Source organism: Leptosomus discolor, chromosome 6 (genome assembly GCF_034619465.1).
Source record: "Leptosomus discolor isolate bLepDis1 chromosome 6, bLepDis1.hap2, whole genome shotgun sequence".
NCBI lineage: Eukaryota > Metazoa > Chordata > Aves > Leptosomiformes > Leptosomidae > Leptosomus > Leptosomus discolor.
This window is the reverse complement of record NC_141396.1, coordinates 63,410,645-63,436,147: the sequence shown is the minus strand read 5'-3', so window position 1 is coordinate 63,436,147 and position 25,503 is coordinate 63,410,645. Positions and strand designations below refer to the sequence as shown.

The 25,503-nt window shown below is 43.2% G+C and overlaps 1 protein-coding gene across 1 annotated transcript in view; it reads right to left on the bottom strand.

Moving 5' to 3' along the window:
- LOC104342673 (vasoactive intestinal polypeptide receptor) overlaps positions 1-25,503 on the bottom strand; it is a 108,538-nt gene that overhangs the window by 34,805 nt on the left and 48,230 nt on the right. The window contains exons 3-4 of the mRNA XM_086467336.1: positions 16,873-16,980; positions 3,913-4,016 (exon numbers count right to left, since the gene is read on the bottom strand). Of these exons, the coding sequence (XP_086323462.1) occupies positions 3,913-4,016; positions 16,873-16,980 (212 nt within the window). The remainder of the gene's footprint in view (positions 1-3,912; positions 4,017-16,872; positions 16,981-25,503) is intronic.

Sequence of the window (25,503 nt, the reverse complement as noted above, 5' to 3'; positions counted from 1 at the left end):
ATGGCTTTTCTCTTTGACAGCACACAGAGGGAATCTCTGAGCAGGGCGCACCATGGGACTTAAATCCAAGAGGGGATCATGGTCTAATTAAAATGAGGAGGTCAGGCAACAAAACCCCAGCTCTCCTAAGCTCTCTAGGAACACCCTAAATCAATATATTTTGATTTCAGCTTAAAAAAAAAAGGACAAAAGATCAGTTGGTATTTGGATATTAGTTTTATCAATGAATAAATCCAAGTTTTTTATGGGAATCTAACTCACTTTGTGGAAAATCTTCTTTTTTCCAGCCCTTGATCGACCCTCCACTGCCCTCCTTATCACCATTTTCTATAAAAAACCCCAAACAACTAAAACCACAAAGAGCAGTTTAGACAGAAAATCTAAACTCAACCTTGTTTGAGAAAAAAAACTCTCCTTAATAAAAGCGAGTGTTGACATTTTTGTACGCTATTTTCACAGGCCTTGACAAGTACTAGGTACTTTACCGAACCAGTGAGGCTGAGATGAGTAGTAATCCTCTAGCATTTGCACAAGCCATCTTGGAGGGGTGTTAAAACAAGAAAGAGCTTTCAGAGTGCAACGGTTATGCTGGGTGGATCTACATTGCTTCGTAGACCACAGATCTTGGAGATGGCTAAAAGCACGGTGTCTTTACAGCCCCACTCAAGGAATCCACATCATTAAGAGGTTTGGGTCAGTAACTCTGAATACATCATTCATAGCAGAGGGTTTCAGGCCAATTTATCTACGTGATCTTGCCCATATGATGCCAGGAGGCTGCTATGGTGATGGAGTCACCCAGTATGGTATGGTCATACCCAAGCCTTACTCGTCTGCACTGCATGGAGGGACTTGCACTGCAGCAAGGAACAGTGGAAGTCCTACGTTTCTACCCCGCTGTCTTGGAGATTCCACCCAAAGGTAACTACAGTCTTGTTTCCAGTCTTGTTTGACTGCTCCAAAGGCAGCTGAGACTTTTCTGGTAAAAGCAGTCAACTTCCTTCATGTTGATTTCATCTTTCTTCCATTATCTAGGTTCCTTCTTGATGGCACCAGAATAGAAGTGTTCCAGAAAAGACCTGGCCAGCAGAAGGAGGGAGCTTGTCGTAGGGGACTGAGTTTGAGGAAGAGGTTATCCCACGCTATACTCAGGAGAGCAGAGAAACGGAGGAAAGGAAATCAAGAGATATAGGAGATGTCAGTAGTGAGGTGGTGGATGGAAATTCTCCAGTGTGAATACAGGCATAGACCTTTTTCTTCCTAGAGTTATTCACAGGAGCAAGTTATGTACAGAAAGATCTTGGTATTATTCCACAAGCAATTCCCTGTCTTTACATTTTATGATGACCAGTCCTTCTTGTGTATAGAGAGATGGCTCTGCATTCAGCTTTAACGCAGTATGTAGGGTCATCTCTGCTCTGGAAACAGCACACAATGACTTCTCACTCTTCATTTGCCCTTGCTAATGACAATCACTTCCTATTTCACGGATATCAAAGCAGAGAATTTGACCCAAGATCATAAATAGAATTGGAATTTCACTTGGAGCTTGAGTTACTAAAATATTCTTATTAGAAAAAAGAGGAATTTAGAGAAATGAAGGAAATGCATGCCAGGATGCCTGGGTTCTAGCTGTAGACCTAGACTGATTTACAGAAGGAAATTAGGCAATTTCATCATTCTCTCTCTGACTTCTAAAAGCCTCTGCTTAATTTCACATGAATGTGATAAGAACAATTATTTAAGGTAGATGCTAAACTGAGATTGACTGAGAATTAGCTTCCTTGGTTTCCGTTCAGTAACCTCTACATCTGTCCCTCGGTAACTGAGATTAGAATGAGAAACTTTTACATTTGTAAGAGAAAAAGAACAGAAGTACTGATACCAAGCCTTTCAGCAGCCTTGCACCCAAACATATTCCAGGTCATTTCACCTAGCCTAGAGTCACCTGGGCTCCCTCTAGAGTAAATGCAAAGAGGTGCCTTTGGAAAGAACTGTGGGGTGAACTGACCTCTGGAGGTATCTATTTTCTTCACCACCTTCAGACAGAGCCTATGGGGACACCTGGTGTGGCCCTTCTCTGACCAGATAGAGGCACATGAGGGAGAAGCTGTGCATCACGTCTGACAATGTGAGAGCAAAACAACTCCCCCATTCACTAAAACATGGCTTGAAATGTCAGACTGGAGAAGGAATCATTATCACTGCAAAGACCATAAGTGCACAACTTTGGTGCCTAAATCATCTGCTCCTTAGGGACTGACAGAATTCACAACGAAAATCTAACACACAGCCCTTATTTATTTTTCACTTTTTTCTTGTTGTTTTTGCCTTGAGACCTGTAGGTGTTAAAAGTGCACGAAGTGTTTTAAGGATGGAAGGTTAACAGTCTGTTCTGGACCTCACGTCCCATACAGCCTGCTGTTCTCCTTTTCTGCTCTTCCCTTTACTTCTTCCTCCCCAAACCGACAGCCAATTCCACCACAACAAAAATCTATTCTTCTTCACAGGCTAGTACTGCATGTTCACCCCCCTCAGCCACCTTTCACAGAAATTAGCCTTAACCAGCATGACAAAACTGCAGAAATGGAGAGAAAATAATTAAGAAAGAATTAAAAGAACACAATATGTGTTCTCTTGGTAACGCGGCACTCTGGCAACGTTGCAATCCACCGGGTTGCCAAAGCATGTCCCAGGAATTCCCAAATCCCCTTTGCAGCTGGAACATAAACCAGAGTGCTCGATGCAGGACCTTCCCAGAGCAGACCCGCAACAACGGCTTTTGTAATGAGCAGCTGGTGCTACACGGCTCGACCTGAGAAACGGGACACTTGAGGATCTGAAGTGGTGGCTGACCTCAAAGGCAGACTAAGGCTCTCTTCAGCAGAGCCCTGAAATTCTTTGTGCAACTTTCCCTTGGCTATTTTCTGTATTCTTTCACTATTAAAGCTGGCTCAGTGCTGTTCAGATTCTCTGTTAACTCTTTGAGGGCCTTGGTAAAGTGCGACCGTACAAAATGACCTCTCACCATGGGTATTTATGTATTATTGAGATTCCTGTGTCCAGCATTCACAAACATTGACATAGGTCATACAACACAAAAAAAGCACGGATGTAGGTTTAATATAAACATATGGTTGCAGTGAAATGTAATTCTTTTCTAGCATAAGGTTTTTCTTGTTGACTGTGGGACAGCTATAGGTGACTAGTTTAGATCAGATGTTGAACTTTTAATTGGGCGAGGTGAATCATGCTTCTAACAACATTTCTTGTCCTCTTTAGATTTTACCCTTCATGTCTCAGCATGCAAGCAAACCAATAACAAACTCCTTCCTGTGTAATGACAACACTCTATAAAGCTAATTATACCTAGGTCAGTGATTACTAATTTACATACAGCAATATCCCAGGGAGCTTGCGGATTTCCTTACAAAATTCAGTAACACTGCATGAAAATGTTGTGTGTTCCCTGCAGTTGTCTAGATCTTTAGCTGGCTGAGATCAGCAGAGCAGCCCTGATGGCAAGGGAGTTATAGCCTTCTATCCCTTTGGATCTTTTGATGCTTATGTTGGCCTAGAAATACTGGAATCACCATATCAACTTGAGGATAAATATAAATGTGGAGGGCTTGTTTCAAAGTTGAACATGGAAAATCAAGCACCTGAAGTTATGTGTGGGCATCACAGAGACACTCATCTGATCTTCTCAGGTGCTGATTTCCTACCACACCCTGGAAATCAAAGGGAGGATCATCTCTTTGACCAGACATTTGATCTCTGCTTCCGAGGAAAAGGATCCTTCCTTCTTGAGGAATCACAGTGGGAACGGAAAAAATTGGCCATGGGAAGGTCACGTGATTCTGATATCGATCCTTGGTAAATTTGGAGGTCTACCTATCCAGGTTTACAAACCTCTTCCCCTGGAGTGCTGTTGGAATCATATCCACAAGCTACGGCATAGGGCGCAGGGTACACATCTGTCCAGCCCTGGCTTGTACAATTCCTGGTCACGTTCCCTGGAAGAAAAGAGGAGAAAATAATTTCAAAAGAAATGTTCAGCTTGCTGTTAAACAAACATCTGCCTTTTGTTGATTCAAATGTCAGAGCACATTTCTTGTAACAGAGTAAAATTCTCATACTTCTTCTCTGTTGCGAAGTGTTTATATTACACAGAACACATAAATGGCAGGGACCCACTAGGTCATAAAGTTCAGACCTCAAAACCAAGTACATTTTAATACTGAGGTGCCCACAAAATATCTCTTCTCAGTTGTACCTGGACCTTTAGTTGTTGGCAGTACACCAATATTGTTTGAGTGTGTTATTGTCATATTCCCTTTGTTCCTGGAAAATTTTAAATCTAAACAGAGCAGTGAAGTATTTATGTCTTTCACTTTGCTTGTGAGAAGCCAAGACAGGGATAGATAAAGTGCTCGTTTCACATTATGCAGGTAAGGTCAGAGGTCTGGAAACTGAACGCAGTCCTCAAAATCCAGACCTCGCCCACAAGATGAGCCCTGATCAAATGTGATTCCTGGGAAATCTACAGCACTCTTGTATGAGAACAAAACACTTCAAAATTTGGCTGTGAGGGGAGAAAAACCAGATACTCACAACCTGTATTGCCTGTTTTAACGTGTATACTCAAAGGCAGGAAGATTTCCTGGACTCTTAAGCGTGTCGAGTGCCTAGAGCCTCCAACTGGCTAAAAAAGAGCCTTAATAAACATAAGGACGTCTCTCTCTTTCAGCCCAAACTGACCAACCTGAGAAGTTCACATGCCTCTCTGGTACTCTGCACCTCCTAGCCCACCCAGCTCTGTAAGGGGGCTGTCCAGTGCCAGGCATGTCTCACTTTGCAAGGCACCTCTGCTTCCTGCCCCAGCTGGACCTCAAATGCACTTTGGCTAGGGGCTGTACAGACATTAACCAAGCGAAAGGAGAGACCAATAACCTGACCAGGATAGGCCTTACCCTAAAAGGTTCATAGTCCAAAAGGCCAAGAGAGATGTTTGTCAGAGAGAGGAGGCAATACACCGAACAGTACAATCCCCCCAGCACCCACTCTGACCGCTTGTCCCTCCCCTGTCCCTCTCATGCGAACCACATCACCGTGGCATTCCTTTGGTGTCATTTATCACACGAAACTCCCTGCCATCCCTGACTGGAAAGCTGGTATAACACCCCAGAATGAACAAACAGTAGTCAAAACTTGCTGCTTAGACGAAGAATTACATCAGTGAAACCCAAGAGCTTTGCAAACATTTCTAACAATGGGGTTCTTTGCACACAGGAATCGTAAAAACTTCTGCAAACAGGAGCAAATCGATTATGCAGCTATGAGTCACGGAAATATTTCAAGGCTCACCTCCAGGAATTACTGACGATTGAGTCATCTGAACATCTTCATACCCATAGACCTGTCTTGCACTGAAATCAGCACCAGCCTAGCCCCTGGCTTAATTAACTTCTTGAATCCCTGTGACAGGTGGATTTTGACACTAAAACTTGCCCCTGTAATTTGCCTTTACAACAGACCTAAACTCCATGAAGGCTCTGGTGCCTTTGTTTGTTTTAACAGTTGCTCCAAAAGAAGATAACTTTAGCACAGTCTGGTGGGTTGCTGTTCCCCAGGTTTTTTCTGCATGGTCATTGTTTGCATTTCTTGTTACCAGGGTTCATCAGGGGATCATAAGAGATCTTGAGCAAACAAATCAAGGACATGCCTGTTCAGTACTTTTTTTTTTTTTTGAAGTGTTATGTAATTTCTGTTATTTCTTCTTCATTACAACGGATCCCATTATCTGAACTTTTCTGCTTCCTATTTCCTGCTCAAAACTCCTCCTCTCTGTTTGGGGATGCCTTTAGCTTTCACGGCGGTTTTGATTCTTTGCTTCTTATTCTGAGTGAACTAAGGGGTGCTTTCTTTCAGCTTAACTTTCTCACGTTTCTCCTATTTCTTCTTTTTAAGTGCACTTCCTCACAATTGTTTGATTCTTTTAAAATTCTTCTCACTGCTCTCAAGAATACTTTCAGAAATTGTCTTCACGCTTTAGCAGATGTGGAAATTAAGGCAGAGGGAAGCACAATGATACAGCATCACTGGGGTTAAAAAATAACAATAAAAATGTCCCCGATTCTAGGGAAACTCACTTCCCAGAGGAGTTTTTCTACCACCCTTTGCTGCTCGTATCACTTTTTGATGCGTAAATTCACACACATGGTGTGATACAACAAACCTTTCCAATAACTCTCATGTTCTGCACTGGATGTCTGGGAGGTGCAAAAAGTACAAGGTTAGAAAACATAGATTTTAGCACACCACAATTTTGGCTCAATCGTTGCCCATTAACTCGTGTTTCTCACTACACTGTGTAACACAAATTCTCCTTAGAATGATGCAGTAATGAAGTTCATTGAAGCTGCAAAACGTTAAGTGGCAGTACCAGTAAAGACAGAGCTTCTGGACTTGGAAATAGTATCTCCAGCCTTTGAAAGTTCACAGGGTTTTCCAAAGCTTTTCCATTTTCTATCAGACTGAAGCTAAATCTTTTCAAACAGTATTCCTGGAGAAATAACGAGAAAGGGGACCAGGGGTTTTTAACTCAGTAACACGTGATTATAACGCACAGCAGAAGAGATTCACTGTGAAGCATCCTGCTGTCAGTAGGTTTGTGCTCCAGGCTCTCCTCTAGATTGGGGAAAAAAGAGGTTCAAGTCCCTGGTGTGAACAGAGTCCCCTCAGTAGGGTGGTATTAGTCAACAGCCATGAAATAACCTGCCTTTTGTGGGGGTTTGTATATAATTTTGATCAGAAATGTTAAAACTGTCAGAATGGTAGATCTACTCCTAAAAGCCACATCCATGTCAATGAGATAAGGTTTTTCATTTAAAAAAAAAACAACAACAAAACAAACAAAAAGTTTCATTTGAAAAAGCCACAACTAACTCTCATCGATGATAACAATAACCTCGTAACATGTCTTACCAGAACTCAGCTTCCTGCTTTCACAGAACCACAGAATGGTTGAGGTTGAAAGAGACCTCTGGAGCTCATCTGATCCAACCCCCCTGCTCAAGCAGGGCCACCTAGAGCTGGTTGTTGTTTTGGATATCCTTGGAAACCTCCAAGGATGGGGACTGCACAGCCTCTCTGGGCAACCTGCTCCAGTGCTTCGTCACCCTCCCAGTAATAAAGTGTTTCCTCATGTTCAGATGGAGCCTCCTGTGTTTCAGTTTGTCCATGGTTAGAAAACACAAAGGCAATTAGAAAGTGCAAGAGGGTCTCGTTACTTCAGAAGTGCATTTGTGAATGGGAGCCTTGTGTGTAACAGAAGTCCTCTTCTGGGTGCTCTCAGGAGCGCAGAACAAAACCCCCAGTTCCCACTTCACGGGTGCACAATCTCTGCAGAAGCACCAGGCTTACAGCCCTGTGAGGATGGGATATTGTTTATGAGATGCTGCCGCTGCTGCTGCAGCGATATACTGCTCTGCAGCTCATCCGGAGCGACTCTGCTGAGCGCAAAGAGGAGGTGAGGAAACTAGGCTAAACTGTTTTCATTGTAGTGTAAATTAAGTGAAGTCTCTCCACGGGTGCCAAAGGTGTAAATCATGCATGTTGGGAGCTATCCTGGCTTGGCAGATGCACCGTAATTGCTATGGTGCAATAACCTGATTGTGTATCTGAGCCCTGAGCAAAGCATCACAGAGACAATGAGAGGGATCTCAGCACCCCAGCTCTTTCCCTGCTGTCTTCTCTTTGCAGATAGCAGGACAAAGCAGTTTAAAGATGAGGTTTTAAAGGGAACAAGGTGGTGACCTTTTCATAAGGCTCCCTGCCAGGTAGGAGGGGATGGATGTACAAAAGGGTCAAAATAACAGAGTAGAAATGAAAAAAAAGAAAAAAAAAGAAAATTTAGTTCTCTAGAGGTGGCAAATAGAAAGTGCAGAGGTAGTCCTTATGCAAGCTAAAGAAACCACAGCTACTGCTGGAGAACCAGGATGGGAAACTAAGCAGTGAGCTTTCCAAAAGTATGCTGTGGTATAAAAGCCACTGCTTAGAGAAAGGAATTACAAGTGTAAATACGAGGCCAGGCCTTTGGCTCTTTTATATTAGTGTCTATGGCAGCAAATGCATAAAACGCTACTGAAAGGCAAGGGGTGAAGCCGCAGGCCTGAATAACCAGTTTTCGGGAAGTTTTCCTGCAACAGACTCACACGCAGCATGACGAGCCGTAGCTGTTTAATCAAATCACCCCATTCCTTGGTCCAGCCCGAGACACGAGCTCTGCCTCTTTGCAGATGTATCGACCACAGAAGTGCAAACACGTTGGTGGCTCCAGGTCAAGCCCCAGTGAGACCGGCAGGGTCTCCCCTGAGCTCACCGCCAGCTGGTCTGCAGCACGCTGAACGCGACCCAAAAATCTGCTCGCGGTGTGCCACCGTGATTAACGATCACGTACGTGAAGCACGAGGAGAGATTGCGCTTCCTCCGTACGCTTTTGCATCTTTCTAGTGTCACGCCTGCTGTAGGACAGGACTTCCCCATCTGGCCCAGTAGCTGCTCCCGGTTTAAGCAAATGCTTCTTTTGACTTCACAAAGCCCTCTCCAATTTCCTAATCTGCACGGTCTGATGGCATGTCTATTATGGAAATGGAACTGACGGTTGTAAGTCATTATCCAAATCCTCCCTTCTCTCTTTCTGATTAGCTCGTGTGGTTTTGCAAAAGCCAGTACATGGCTCGCACCTATCCTAAGTGGCTTCTTCTCACTTTGCAGGGTGATTCAGAAACTCTCTGCTCTGGGTAGCAAAGCCAGAGGGAAGGAACTCCCTCTCAATGCCAACAAGCAGGGGTGGCCAAATTCTGAGACAAAAAACTCCCACGTGTCTCCTTTTAGCATTAAAAAACCTCGCTAAAATAAAAATTACCAAACACCTGTAAACTCATGATGGAAATGTCTGAATATTCCTGTCTTTATTTCAGTTTTTGGATATTTAGATTTTACTAATTGTTCTCATTCAATTTCTTCTGAGGAAAGAAGCATTCTCCTCTTCCTATCCCACACCACTCTTACCTCTTGACTGATACTGATCAGGAGATAAGGAGGATGTTTTTGTCTTTATTCACTGCCTTTTTTTTTCCCCAATTGGGTGAAGAACTGTTGAATCTTCTTATGAAGCAGAGAAGGCTAAGCAGCTAAATGACTTCCTGGCTTTGCATCTTGAATACCCTGGTGATGGTGGAAATATCTACTCATCTCCCTCAAATGGAGGTTGGATACGAGCTAGCACTCCACACACCTAACCACCGAATCTCATTCTTGTACTTTGAATTTTCCTTACCTCTTTCTAATAATTCTGATAGCTCTTTGTACTTTTGGTTTTTGCTTACACCTTCCAGGTCTAGCAGCCCTACCATTTCTTTATACCTTGTGTGGAAACATCCCTGCATATGCTTATTTTAGACCTGCTGATGGACAATTTCATTCAGTACCCCTTCTCTCACACCATGAAACAATTATTCCCCACCCACTTTCTCTACAACATTCACGACTGTATTTACCTCTGACTTATACCCTTTTGATCCACATTTTTCTAGATGGAAGAGCACTAAATCTAGCCACTCTACTCGTACAGTGTCTGTCCACACCTTTATTCATACACTGTCACAATGATAGTGGCCCTGTTCTCCTTTGGACGTGAACCTCCCACTGATGGACCTGCTCAGCTGCACCTTCCATGAGGTCTTCTGGCTTTGACCTTGGTCCCCCTGCTGCCCACACAAGCAGCCCGGAGGGCTGACGCCAAGTCTTCTTCCTCTGCCTCCAGGATCCTCATAGCACTATACCAGGTGTCTAACTCTGCTCTGCAGCGAGTATTTATTTTCGTCACTCTTCCTTGGGAAAAATGGAAAGCCATTGTTCTACGGCAAAACACTGTGCACACAGTTTGGTAACTGGGATAGACTTTCTGGAACAGGAACAAACCCATGCAAAACTTCTAATTCAATTTCCTGATTTACAAATGTCTTTGGGAATGATGGGGAAGAGTTACGACTCAAAACGGCTTTGCAGATTGGGTTATACCAACCAGTAAAGGGTCTGATAGAGGAATGACATGATTTATTCATGACACACTGGAGGAGAAGTGAGGAGTTAGTGGAACCAAGATAAAACCAGAGCATTTTCTTTATAAAAGGTGCTTGATCTGGGTAGGAGTTAAACACCAAACAGGTGAACTGAATAAATACCGGTAACTGTATTCTGAGCAATCTGTTGCCTATGTCTAGCTCTTAAGGCTTTTCTCTTTCTTAACTTCTTTTTGCCTCCCGTCTGTTTCAAATACACACTTCAGCCTCGGAAACACGTCTGAAATATTTGTGTCGTAGGCGAGGTTTTAGCTCTTTGATCTTAGTGGAAGAAAACCTCATATTGGCTTTTAATGGGAGCCTGAATTCATACAAAGAGATATAAGGTCAGTCATTGCTGAGGGGTGTTCGCTTTTGTCTCCCTCTTCCTTCTCTTGCCCTTTTCTGTAATAGCTTCTAAAGGAGAGGGGAAGCTCTGCTCTGAGTAGCAATCTGTCTTGCTTCTCTGTCATCATATTCCATGATCAGAAATTGATTTTTTCAAGCAGAAGCTATTAAAGCAATAGCAGTTCTTATCATCCACTCTTCTTGAGATGCTGCTGAGCCCACTGGAACATCTCTAGATCCATTTTTATTATTGATCTGTCCTACTGTTTCTGGGAAACACCCGAGACTTTCAAACAGCTATAGCTTGCACAAAACTGGATGCCGAAGAGGTCAGAAACCTGTGAGAGAAACTTCCTTTATCTGCCTCAGTCACGATCGCACAAGATTGTTCTTCCAGCGCAATTTCTGCTTAGTGTTTGGTGCTATTCCGTATTTTCAGTATTCCATAACGTCATGCCATAATACAATCTGTGGCATGGTGTCAGCAGATCACACGGCAGACACAGCCTTCAGTTTCTTCGTTTGTTCTTTTTTCGCATCACTTGATCTGCAGCTGTTACTGCCACATCTCTGGTGCCTTGAAGCTCACTGAACCCGGGATTTTGGGAAATCCTCCATTTTCCCTTCTCTTTCTTTCTCCTTCCTGCACGTTACATTTCTAAGATACGAATCCTTAATAAATACAGATAATTCCTCCCTTCTTAACATCAATGTTCCCCTTAATTAGGCGCCTTTTGTAAACTCTGTTTGTTTTCTCACACTAAAAGCAGAACTGTCAAACTCTAGGACAAATTTCTCATTAGATCTCTCGATCTTGCAATCATAGTATGCCAGGAAATATTTACAAGAAAAAGATGCACGCTTCTGGGTAAATGGAGGTATAGCAACCCCCCAAGCCATGGGCTGATAGTGGGCTTTCAACCTAAGGACCTCAACGCAGTGTGCGTTGGTATCACTGGACACACAGGACCTGGGGTGCTCTGTAGGATGGGGGAGAGGTTCAGCTGCTGCTCGCAACCCCTCAGTACCGGTCCTTCAGAGGAGCGGGGCACATGCATTGTGGCACCTCAGTTGCAAACAAATCTCAAAGGTCTAAAACTACCAAAGCTTCAAACAGGTCATCTATCTGGAAAGCCACCTCTTTCTTTATTTACACCGAGGCGTGTTGCTGGAGGTGGATAACACGAAAGGTGCACTGTTAAAATGCGAATGTAAAATCAACACTGATCTGTGGAAATGGGGTCATCCAGCTCTGCTTTCTGTCTGGGACCTTGTGTTGTCCGTGACATGACAGAAGAGGGTGCAAGTTTGAAATGGTAAGAGGACATAAAACAAATAAATAAATAAAAAGATGCACTCTTCATGATGGATTATGAATTAAAATATCCACAATAATCTAATAAGATCCATGATTTCTCAGATAAGTCTTGGCGTTCTGCTTATGCAGAATAGGGACTATTTAACAAGTTTAGGTCAGATTCTGAACGCTAATGCTGGTATAAACCTCAGTTACTTCAGGTTTAAAAGACTGTAAACCCAGAGAAGGATTTATCTCCAAGTTCTTTAGGTGTAAGGCAATATTTGCACACAACTTGCACTGACATTAAACACGCAAGTCCTTTAAATACATCTGAAAATTTTATCTACGTGTCTATGGATGAGCAGATTTGATCCACCTATAGCAGAGATCCTGAGTGTCTGTTCTGAATTACTCCATAGACTTCCCTCCGTGAACAGTGGGGAAATCACAGGCTAACTGAAATGCAGAGAAACACCTCCAGGACATACGGCATGCGCCTCTGCTTACTGAAGGAGAGAACTCATATATCTGGCTAGATTTAAAGTTGAACTTACTTTCATACAGCTAACACTAGATGATACTGACCCTGATTATCTGCATCATGTAGACAGAAAGGAGCAAGGCTGAAATCAGCAGAAAACCCACCTTGATTAACATATGATCTTGTTTAAATTCAGGAGTTTATAAATCCCTTGACTGGATCAGATACTCTTTCTCCTGCAGCCTAGACCTTTTAGATCCCAATTGCCATGTAGAAGAAGAAAAGCTTGCTGTTTTCATGAATCAATGCTGATAAATATCCCTGTCATTTCAAAATGTCCTATTTGTGAGAAAAGATTGCAAACCTGAACAGTCTTGCTCTGCAAAATCATGGCAATGCCAGCTAGACTCTCTGATGGCTTCCTACCCACCTAAAAATGCACTGATGACAACACCTGTTCCAGGCAGCACTGTCACCGTTTGGCTACACCTGTGAAGTTGTGCACTGTCCATTGGCCCAGCAAAAGTATAAATTCACGGTGTGGGATCCATCAACGCTGACAAGGTCTTTCTATCACTCACGGCCAACTTTTGGCAGCGTATTTCTAACACCAAGGAAGAGTTGGTGTTTGGTGCGAAAACGATGAAGACGAACAAAACAAATAAGGGGATGGAGACATTATGTATTGGAGAATGGGGGGAAATCAGGAACCTGTGGAGCAGGGGAAGGGCGATATGGCTGAAGGGGCAGCGATAGCTGACAACGCTGCTGGTACTCTTTCAACGCACTTGCCCAACATTCATAGAAGCAAGGAATGGTTTGGGTTGGAAGGGACCTTAATGATCATCTAGTTGAAGGATTTTGAGCTGAACTATGCCCAGACATGCATGTATTGGTGTGCTTAGCTCCACACAGGGAAGCTGCCGTGCCTGAGTGACTCTAGAAGCAGCACTAACTGCTTGCAGAGAGGCAGGATCTGGATTGCTCTGTTCTAGATGGCTCGAAAACAGGAATATACCAGGATCAATGACGAATTGCAGTCCTTGCAGTCAGTAGCCCCACTAAGCACAAGGAAGCGGAATAGGAAAGAGATGTAAAATACATTCATGAGGGAGGGGAAAGGAGAGCTGAAGTAAATTTACAGCACCAGAGGGAAAAAAGGCGCAAGCCTGAAACTTAGAAGGATCTCACCTCTTTGAGTGTGATTCCAGAGCTTAGTTATTCCCATCCCCGCCCCCTTCAATAAGTAAATTAAATCTCATAGTTGAAGCTTAAAACCTGTCAGTGCTAATTTTTACTGTTTAACTTGCACACGATGGAAGATTTGCTTTTGGAGAAACTGTGGGAAACAAATCCCCACTACAAATGCCATCTTCCACGTACTGAAAGAAAGCTGGATCACTCTGGTCAAGGGATAGCAAGTAATGTACTTTAATAACAAAGGGTGCCAAAAACATTTCCATCTATTTCCTTCACATGGTACTGACGAATGTCATGAAATAATGAAAATCTTCCGGATTTGTGAATGGCATAAAAATTTAATGTCAAATGACATCAGGACTACGCTAGGCATTTTAAGGTTTCTAAATGCCACGAGATATTTTGTCCTTTATTTACGATGAGATAGGATATTAGTCATTTGAAGAGCATATTGTCCATTAGGCAGGAAAATCAGATTAACTCTTTGTTTCCCAGTATTGCACCCTTTTCCTGCTACGAATATAAAAAAGATTTTCTCTCACTCACAACTTGGTATATGCTTTCATGTTCCTGCAAAGGGATCAAAGAGTAAGACATAAACATTAACCAGATGATTGATTTCCTTGAACACTATGCAGCGATACTCACTACTACAAAGGAAGAACTGCTTCACAAACTTTAATGGCATTAGCTTTGCAACAAATCCTATAAAACAAGCGGCAATCTTAGCCTCCCTTTATTTAAGACCGTATCTACTCTCTACATTTGTACATGACTGTACAAAGTGCATAGCTCAGAGAAAATCAAAGCTGTTGTTTCTGCTTTGGAAATGGCACTGGCTTCTCTGTTTACAGAAGGAGATGCTAGCAGGTATCCCCTGCAAAGTTGAGATTCACCCACATTGTAAGACACTCACATCTGCCAGCGCCACTCTACACTCATCTTAGTAAATGGAGAGAAATATGTGGTTTATCCATGTTACCCAACTCACCCTGAAGCTAAAGTCTAAAAGTCCGCTGAACTGCACCTCTAAGGAGCCTATTTTTCACCACTGCAAAAGAAGTTCAGAGGTAGGTTTACACGTGGAAAACTCTAAAATCCATTAACAGGAATGCCATTCCAGGCTAGAAATTGGTTTCCTAAATACAGGGACCTCAGCATCAGTTGGGGTATCCTCACGGTTTTCTTAGATCCTCCACAGTATCTCAAATGGCACCAGATGCTTATGTTTAGGAAACTGAATGGAGCCCGCAGTGTGTCCTACCTGCAAGCTTAGTGCCTGCATTTCTACGACACTTAACAGAAAATTTATCGATACAGCAAATGACATCTAAAGAGCTGCTCAGGTTCCTACAGACAGTCATCTGTTGACTGCACTGACTGAACTACTGTTGACATTAACGGGATCCTAGACACCTACCTTATACAGAGTCACCTGCATTAGAAACAGCAAAAATTAAGAGTGCTGAATCTGCTTTCTCCAACAAAGCAACTCACTCTGTGCTTTACCACACTAAGTGAGGAGGAATAGGTATTTTCACAGTGCTGTTCATCTGCTCTCTTTAAGTGGCTAATTTATGATGAGATGAATCATGCCCTAGCCACCACTGACCAAACCAGCCACCTCTCCAGTGACTGGAATCCCTGCATGACAGTCAGATGCAGAAAACTACATTTAATCAGAGGAAACTCATCCTAAGGAATGTAAAATCCCCCTAGAAGGCTGCTGACGTTGCCAGCTGCAAGGCTAGATGACATTTGCTGAGTTCACTGCTCACAGAAGAGCACAAATGCTAGCAGCCATGCTACAACATGGGTATGCAGGGAAAGGTCATGGGTTGGCTTCTGTCTGAGGCTCTTTCTTGGCCTGGCACACTGAGATAAGTGCACAGAGAGCCCAAGTGATGCTCTCTGTGGAGTCTGGACTTCTCCCAGAACAGGAACCGTTCAGTTGCTTAAGCATAGGTTTTCTGAGGTACCCGTAAGTACCTGAGAGATCCAAGGACACATGAGCCATGGGAGAACTGCATCTTTCTGCAAGGAAACCTGCAGACCAGGATGCCCTAGGACATCTCAGAGAGCAGCAGCTGCCTCTAAATGGGCAAGTTTATTGAGTCTCACAAGCCTACCCTACCACACAATTAAAGGCATCCCACTTCCATTAGCTTAAGTTCAACAAAGCCCTGATTTTACATATGCGTGTATATATATATATATATATATATATATGATAAAATATATATAATACTTTCCTCATTGCTCTGCTCTGGTGGGATGAAATACTATAAAAATTTCTTAAAGAGGTTTTTTTCTTCCTGTTTCATTAACTCTGCTGGGTCTCTAAAACCCTGTGACCAAATGTTGTGCTCAGGAGAAGAGAGGGCACAAAGCATCAGCAACAGGCAATTATTCCACGCGGCTGAACCAATGCGCAGGGAGTCTTGTCCTGCAAGATGTGATATTACAGCAGCTTCTGCCTGCTTCCCCTGGGTGTTGACACAGCCGTGAAGAACTACTGGGAAGTTTTGGAAACCCAGAGGTTACAGCACTAGCATAGGACTCGAGATTTCGAATTTCCCTTCTGGATCTGCAAAGACTTCTGGTGTGGCCTTGGGCAAGTCATGCAATCAGCGTGTGCAGGTTAATCACTGTAGCGCCCTGGCCTGTTAAACAGGGACGCTATTGTATCCTTACTCCCATTCATAATCTATCATGTCTGTTTGGACTGTACGGCTGTAAAAGTAGGGACTTATCAGCTTGGTGCATGATCTCCAGTGCCAAAGAGCTTAATTCTCTGTGGAGGTCTGTAGGGCTACTATAATAAAAATAGTAAAGAATGACTATAAAATACCAGGAGACAAAGAGTCCTGTTGCTGCATGGCCCTTGAGACATGAGTTTTAAATTAAAGCTTCCCAGAACACCCGAACAGTGAGTTAAGCTACTTTCTCCATTAACCTTCCCTGCCCATTATTTGTCAGGTTAATTTCTTGGGCTGTGGCCAAATTTGTCATTTCAGCAGAAAAATTACTTCATTACGTACAGTTCCAGCTTGTTTATTTTATGTCACAGACTTAATTAATTATAGTGTTAAACTGTTCATTTTGTACAACAAACACACTATTACACAGGTTGATTCAATTTTCACCGCGCAACATCCATGTTACTGGATTCACCAAGAGCCATTTTTGCATCCCTACAGTCCAGAGCAGTACGTGGTGCTGCAAGAAGGATAGGAAGGATGCTCTAATGGTTTGGGCATTCATGTACGGCTCAGAAACCTGCTTTACCTTGCACACAGAGCTTGTTTCTCCCTCTGATTACACCACGAAGCTTCCCCTGCGATGTGATGTGAAATCCCACAGGCAGTGATGCCATAAACCCATTTCAGGGAGATAAGCTGTCTGGTTTTGCTTACCAAGAAAAGTGGTGAGGAATCTGAAGTACTTTGGGCACGGCCGTACCACAACTTCTCCCACCTCCGCTTCAGGCCAGCACGTGATGTTGTCCCACTGCCGTCTGCAACCTGGGGAGAAGAGAAAAGCAGACGGTAGATCCAGAACGAGCGGTATCTGCTGGGTGAAGCAGAGCAGAGCAGCTGTGCAAAGGTATGTGGACCCTCTCGCCTCAGCGCAGACACCTTTTGGAAGGAAAGGTACAGAAATATTTTCTTAAACACGCTGCTTTCAGCTACCCCGGTCCCTGAAATTTGGCACCAGTGGTGTCTCTAATTTTCCAGAAATAGCTACAGAAAAAACAACAGATTGGTGCAAGAACTGGGCAAAGCAGAGTTGATAGAGAACAGTGCCTTTTTTCGACGAAAAAAGCAGAAATGCCTAATTAAATATCTCTCTTCCTTGCCCTTATCTCTCCCTGTTGCATTAGAACACCTGGTCTGAACAAGCTGCCCTTCCTTCTCTGCTTCCCCCAAACTTTTGTCACCAGCTTTTTCTTCCCCTTGAAATGCGATGATTGTGCAGGGGAAGTGCTCAGCCAGAAGGGGACACTGATGAAAATTAAGGGATCAGGACCCAAACCCCTTCCCCAGCAGCAGTTTTTCTCCTTAAAAAGAGAGAAGGCACAAAACAGCCCTGGAGGCTGAGGAGGGATAGGGTCGTCACTGGAAGATGCTCTTCATGGAAGGGTGGTGCAAGGTAGCACACTCCTAACTACCCAAGCTAGGAATGAATGTATAACCAACACAGCTAACTTCAGGGAGAAAACGTAGGATTTTGATTTCTTCAAAACAATTTCTTTAAAATCAAGCATTTCTGGATAGAATAAAAGCTTTCTGGGAGAAAAAAAATCACATGTCCTTCCTACAGAGCTATAATACATTGTTCTGATATTGCCCTTTTATTTCTGCTTTCTCCAAAGACATTAATGATATCATATACACGCTGCACCGTCGAACGATGCAACATTAGCACTGAAGCCAAAAGGAGTTAGCAGAACCAAATTAAAAAAAAAATAAAAAAAAAAGCAGACGTGGTTTTGTCTCAACATTTCATATATTTTAGAGCTCTTACCAGAATTTTGAAAACTATTTTTTCCCCTTTAACTTGCCAACAGACAGGCACTTCAATTGCTGCCTGGGTTAGATAGATGGGCTGTCAACAGACCTCACTTTTTTATAGCACCTCTGCTCTCGGTTATTTGTCATGCCCCATTAGATTGCAACACTTCCCCAAATGTGACTAATGTGTTGCTGTTAAGGTCAACAGCCTAACAAGAGAAACCAGAATATGAAGGAAGCTTTGAGAAAATACTTTTCACGTGCAAGCAAAGGGAACTAAGAAAACCACTGTCAAGCTGCATTTCTTGGTAATTATATCCCCATCTGAAATTCCTGCTTTAAATCGTCGTTTACTACTTGAGCTAAGAAAAAGGCTGGTGTCATCATCAGTCTGTTCAGACTGAGGCAGTGTGCTGTCTCGGATCAATAAAGAGAGCACACAAAAATGCTTTGAAGCTGAAAAAGAACACTGAGCTCTCTTTCAAAGTTATTCTACAGGTTTTTCCCTCCTTCTTTCATGAGCAAACAGAACTTTTCAAATGAAGTCCTGAGGTGAGTTTATCAGAGCCTGAAAAACGGAATAACTGACGGTATCTTCTTCAGGCATGCTCTTCTGTAGTGCTCATTAAAATTCAGGTTTTGAGTTTCAAATACCAGGTGCAAAGCTCAGTTTCCACAGCATCGTACTTATCTGCCACCAAACAGCCAGCAGCTCCAAAAGTATTAAGATATTAGATATTTTGCCCATGGAAAACAGATTGTTTCATGACAGGATCTTTCATGTTCTACAATCTTTCCCTCCATCGACCTCAATAAATTGTAGTGCACCCATTAGTTCAAGACAGGTTATAATGCAAAATAAAATAGGTCATAGTATCAGTCAGCTTTTTAAATGTCCTGAATTACGCACTTTAAGAATTTTTGCGATCTGTATCCTTTTCTGCGTTAGCATTTTACACCACCACCTCTGATGCATGAAAAAAGCTTTTCGGTGTTCACTTCTGTAACAACAGCTCTCTTTGATTAAAATAGAGTGAAGACACCCAAGGCTGGCCTTGCAAGGCATACAAAGTGGATGTTTAAAAATTATTGCCTCTGTAAAGACCTCTCATGTCTGCCTATTAGCTCTTCCAACGCCAGTTTCCTTATTGCCCCCCCCCCAGACATGCTGACTATTTGTGCAGCTGCCTGGAAAGGGTCCAGGTTTTAAAGATGGGGTTCATATCCCTACATTTCTGCATCTAAAAGTCAGACATGTAAACCTAAAGAAGGCAATGGAAACCAGAGCTCTGGCTGGCAGTCGATGTCAGTGTAGGATGGTTAGCTAAAGTTCAGAAAATGAACCCTTCTTTGGAGGTGTCCTCTTCTCTCCGATGACTAGACGAGGGCTTGCATGGGTAACTGGAGTTTAATGAACTGGAACAATACAGAGATCGATACCTGCAAGATGCTTTGCATTGGCAGTCCCATGCTTTCTCCTCGCCCTGTAGTCATCCCATCACCACATCAGGGGAAAATTTGTGCCTGTCCATCCAAACCAGGACACAGACAACCTTCATCAAATAGTTTTCCAGAAAATGGTTTTCTTTCTCCAACACTGATAGATCTTACCCTGGCAAACTGCTGGGATCAGGAGGTTGGCAGGCAATATTCAGCCATGTCAGCGTGACAGATCAATACCCAAAGCGATTGGAGGGCAGAAACAGCCGCAATGTGCCTTGGAAAAAGGAAATCCCTCTCTTCCCTGTGGCATCACTTGGCCTTCATGGATGTAATAAACATGGCAATTTGTTTTGCCTGATCAAATCATGTTTGGTGATTGCCAACAGCTTCTCCATTAATTAATTATAAATGTGGTCTTCTCCCTTGCACTCAGTATCTGCAGAAAGGATGCAAAGGTATTTACCAATCCTTACCCAAAGCAGCAGGTGCAAATGAGCCATGAATACACTGACCCTTCAACTCCATTTCAGTGAAGAGAACTGCTCTGCTCATTTGTTTGTTACCAAATGCCAAGGAATACACACTGCCAAGGGCTGTGCTTTGCTTTGGAAAGGATCATAAGTGAGCCTGGAGAAGCTTGTAAAAATAAGAGTGTGACTTTTTCAAGACAGTAGCGTTTACCACATCCCTGGGTAAGCAGGTACACTAAACTCTTGTCATTATAAATATATCTATAAAAAAGACAGTCTTTTCCTTTTCAATTATTTTAACTGTGGCATTCAGACACTCAGCTTTGTCCTGCTGTTGCCTGCTAGATTGTGAAGTGCTCTCTGGAGCCAAATATCTTCTTCTGGAGGGCTGCAGGGAGAAATTCTTCACGACTCTAACGAAGCTGCTTATTAACCTTCATTCAGATAAGCAGATCAAACTGCTCATCACTGCACTATAAGCCACGCAATTAGTGTAATTACTAGCAGCCACCTCTTTCCCTCTCGAAGTGGGCTCCTGAAGTCTTGCTCAAGGAATGGGCTGGAGGTTGTCGGCCACACGCTGCAGCTCAGATCTTTACACCCAGCAGCTCAGCCTCCCTTTTTGCAGGCCAGATGCCCCAAGAGCAAGCCAAGGGCTGCATCAACCTCAGCTGGGCTTTGGAGAGCCCTCCTCTAAGAGTTTCTGACTGAGAAGAAGTGGCTGAACACCACTGACACGGTCCTGGCTGCAGTGGAAAGCCCACCGCAGCTGCAGAAGGTGGTAACCTTTTCCACTGTCTCCACTAAATGGGAATCAAAGCTCAGGCCCTCATTTCCTCTCCCTTTAAAAGGTTAATAAACAGAAAACAGGTCAATCATCATGATGCACAAGTATACAGTGGTTTGCAGAGCCAGCAGACGAGAGCACAAAAACCATTTATTTGAGTCACATCTACACTTACAGCAAATATACGGTCAAAGCTTATCTAGGAAGCAGCAGTGAATAACTTTCCTTCATGAATAAACATGAATTCCAGAGCTCTGGCACGGCTCTGAGATGAGACTAGGTTTGGCTGAGGAAAGAAATGAATGGCAGCAGGCTGGTGCCAGGCACTCCCTCTTAAGCCAGGTGAACTCCCAATTCATTAAAAAAAAAAACCCTTTCAGCACATATCTCATTTGCATCAAATTCTCTCTAGTGAATGGGGTCCCTCCGAAGGACATTCACACCCAAGACTTTTGCTCTTTGAATCCACGTTCAGATGCAAAGATAACCATTTGATGCCCGGGGTATTTCGGGATCTCTGCATGCCTCTCACTATCCACAGGTAGATAACAGCAAGGCAAAGGCTGATTAAACCAAGCTGAGACATCACTGGGTACCATCACAGGCTGGTGTGCTGGCAATAGAGACTCATTTTCAATCCCATTTGAAACCAGGAGGCAGCTTCCAACCTCTGTGGAATTAGGACTGTAAATAGCTATTGGGTGACATTTATTCTCCCACTGACAAGCTCATGCAGAAGTGCAGCCTAGATGCTCACCCATGGTTTGTCCAGTTTGGTCTCATTACAACCAGTTATCATTGTATCAACCTTCTTGTCCCAGTTCAGCACTTAAGCTTTTCCCTGACTGACGAAAAAGGAGCCCAAAAGATGGTCCCTGCAACAATCCACTACCTTGGTTCCAGACAGGCAGCTTGAATTCAGTCACAGAGAGCAGAGGCTAGGAAAACCCATCATGAGCCTTGGGTTACTGCCACTGCCCCAGACTCCAATGAGCAGACTTCCTGAATCAGGGATAATCTTCTGTTCAAATCTTAAAAGTCGTATGCAATAAAAAAAAATACCTTAGATCAATTCTTTTTCTTCCATAAATCTTTTAAACTAAATGCAATCTGATTTTGCTTCTGAACCCATGGGTATTTTTAAAATTCACAACCTCCTGGGCCAAGCAGTTGCACAGTTTAAGTGTCCACTGGAAGGAAAAAATACATCCTTTTCTGAATTCACTTTGAACCTGCTCATTGCTGGTTTCATTAGGAATTGCCTAGTTCTTTTACAAAGACAGAAATATTCATAACCTAACCACAATATCCCCTTCCTTGGGGAGAAAAACCGTAAAATCCTCTTTCATATCCCTCCTCAGGCATCTCTTTTTCAAGCTGAAGTGTCCTAGCCTATTTAGTTCCTTCCAGCACAGAAGCAGTTCCCTATCATTTCTCCCTTGTATCTTTTGTGTTTTTAATTCTACCCCATCCTGCCCTGCCCTGGACTGGCAGAATAGGGTTTTACTTTATTTTTCTGTGACAGCTCGGGTTTGACTGGGGCTAGATTGGCTCCAAGGTTTCTCTAAATGAATCCTCCCACCCTTCCCTGCAAAATTCAACCCTTTCCTTCCCGTATTCACTGCTGTGCCCTCCTCCCCCCACAGCCCCACTCATACACTCCAGCATCCCACAGGCATCTCTCCCTTGCCCTCAGCTCCATCTCATCACCTTTTTATTTTTATCAACACTGACAGTCTGCTCTGAAACAAACCCATCCCCTCAGAGCTCCCCTTTCAACTTTCCATGGCTTTGCACTTAATGCGGATATTTTTTGCCTGTCATGCTGCCTGCTATCACTCCAGCACTGTAGGCAGGACGTGACAGAGAAACCACTTAGCTGAAGGAAACCCACAATCCTGCCAGGGCACGCAAAACCCTGACCCTGTAGCATTGCCTTCCCCCCGCTGATGTGCTCTTTGTGGGGCACTGATGCTCCTTTAGTCACCCCTCGGTGAGGGATCTGCAGTCCCTGTTCAGCAGAAAATGGGCTTGGGCAATCACAGAAAGCAAAAAAAGGATCCCCAGATTGAGGGTAAGCGAAAAGAGCTTGCTTTGGACTTTGCCTCAATATGTGTGGCAAGACAAGAGATTTCATTTTTGCCACTCTGTATACAAGCTGGAGAGTAACAAGAACACCACTGCTATAAAAACTGGTTTGCACTTCTGCAGTGTGTTCCAGTAGAAACTTCCCAAGCACTCAACAGGAAATGTTAAAAGATATCTTGCTTCCCAAATGTTTGCAGAAATTTGACTCAAAGACATACGAAGGAAACCTCACCTTAAGACCCCAGACTGAGTCATTCTACAAAGAAATCACCAGAGACTATTTGTGGAGGATTATTTTTTAAGCACGAAAATCCTATGAGTTTTTCCATCATCAACATCTACTAGGAAACAAGTTAAAAAAAAAAAAAAAGTTTCTAATCTTTCAGCCTTTCTTTAACCAACAAACTAAACAAACACTTGACTTTTTTCATCCCTCCAGATCACTCTTCTTAGAAATCAAATTTATGAGCTGAGGCCTTCTGCCTAATTCCAGAACGTGTAAACTGAAACAAAAGATCCAAGATTTAAGACAAAGATTTACAAAGTGAGTTGCCAAAACCGTAACTTACCTCCTCACTGGTATCTAAACAAGAGATAGATCTCTAGTGCTCTGACATGGAGCATGCTTAAAGGATTATTCCAGTGCTTCCTCACTCCTCGCTCAAATCCCCCTGCTCTTCCGGAAGTTGTAGAGAACTGGATCTGTAGACAACCAGACTTTGACTTTAGGTACTTAGCTTTCCCGTGTTGGCACTTCCAGACAGCAATCCATAGTGAAGGCTCAACCTCTAGCAACACTTTTTTGACTGTTGGGAAAGCAAGAGTGACTACCCTGACAATGTAAGATCTAAAACGGGACTCACCCAGGCTGTATCTCCTCCATACCTCACTGTCTTGCCTACCAGAGGGAGATGGGGATGTTGCGAGGAGGAAGGCATTAGAGATTTTGTGGGTCTTCCTATTAAAACAGGCCAAGCAAGGAGAGAACATGGGTGTAGCAGCTCTCACTGCTGGTTCAACTGCTCTGAGAGTGAGGAGACTTTTCCTCAACTTTCCAACATGTAGTCCAATCTGCATGAGTTCCTTGACTTACTTAAATGTATACGGCAACTTGAATGGTAGCATCAAGATGAGAGTTCAGGAGACACGGTCACTCGAATGAAGTGCAAACCCTCCCACTGACCAACTCAGCTTGACTTGCTCATTGAGGGCAAACAGGCAAGCGACAGCCCCCCTTGGCAACGTGCTCACATCTTACCAATCTGGAATAAGCTGTGGAGAGGTCTCTCCTACAGCAATTATGGCATGATGGAGAGGAATCTTACCCTGCTGCTACTTTAAAGGATCACCCTGTACCTTCAAGACCAAATGATGTGCTTTGCAATGGAGGAGATTTTCAGCCAGTGCTGTGTTGCTCTTCTTCACGATGAATATTGGGTTAAGATATGACACCCCACTGAAAAAAAGGAAGGGTGAAATGGAAGTTTCCTCTACAAACTGTTGGCCACAAACTGCCTGTCCTACTACTAGAAAGATACTGCAGTCCTTATGCAAAGCTGGAGAGAGCTTCAACATGCAAAATCTTCATGATGTGGCTCTTGCTTACTAAATGTGTTGGTGTTTGTGCTGGAAATGTTCTTCTCATTCACAAATATAGAGGGGCACCTGCAGAAGCAGGGAAGCCCTATACCTTAGCTCTGTAGTAAGGGACAAGAGGGACCAGAAAGCTTTTGTTTCACATGGAGACATATTTAATGGTTAGCAGGCAAGAAAAAAGAAAAGCTAAATTAGTGAGACACCAGCAATTTAAAAGCTTTCCATAACAGAAACCCTACAGCTCCAGTGGATGTACAGCATGGTACCTTTGGCCTCAGCTCCTCATGTTCTCCACAATTTCACTTTCCTGTGTTAAATGGTCTGGGTATCAAGAAATAAAGGCACCTAGATTACAGAAAGTCCAGTGCATAGTAAAATCAGTGGAAAAATCTCCACCAGCTGCAGCAGGTTTTGGATCTCGGTCATATATTGTAGTGGGAGTTTGACATAATTTATAGCACATGCAAGGTTTTCCAAGGTACTTATCCTATGTAAAAAGGATGGATACCATAATAAAAACGCTCTGATACAGTCAGCAGGACAAGAAAAATAAAAAAGATGAGGAAGAAGAGATTTCTTAACCAGAAGTCTGACGGGATGTGAGTGGGACAAATACAAATCATTGTCAGAAACAAAAGCTCTGCATAGATGGATTTCATCTGAGCACTTACCCAGAGCTTTGAAAACGCTTTGAATTTGCTTTCCGTTGGTCTGTAGCAATGGCATTTTCTCCCTGTTTTTCTAACCTTTGCATAACTAAGGCTGTGTGCATTTACATGTTATCCCATGCTAACAAAAAAGTAACCAAAAAGTCTGATGGCATTTAAAAATGTTACGTATCCTCCAAACTAAAATGCCATTTTCAGTACAAGACTTACATCCACTAAACGGCTGTTAATCCTGACAAGCCACAAGACAGCTGTTCCCAAGTCAAATAAACACTGCTGGTTGTTAGAAAGCTTGCAGCCAGGACATGTCAGCAACAGGCAAAACAAAAGCAAAGCCTTCACCCCTATAGCATATTAAGGCAGAAACCAGATGTTGTAACGTCTTGTCTCATGATTGTGTCTGTAGACATGTGAGGTCAAGGCAAAAATCAGCTCTTAGCTCTGAGGGGAAGAATGATGAGGTGCTGTGTAGATCTGTGTT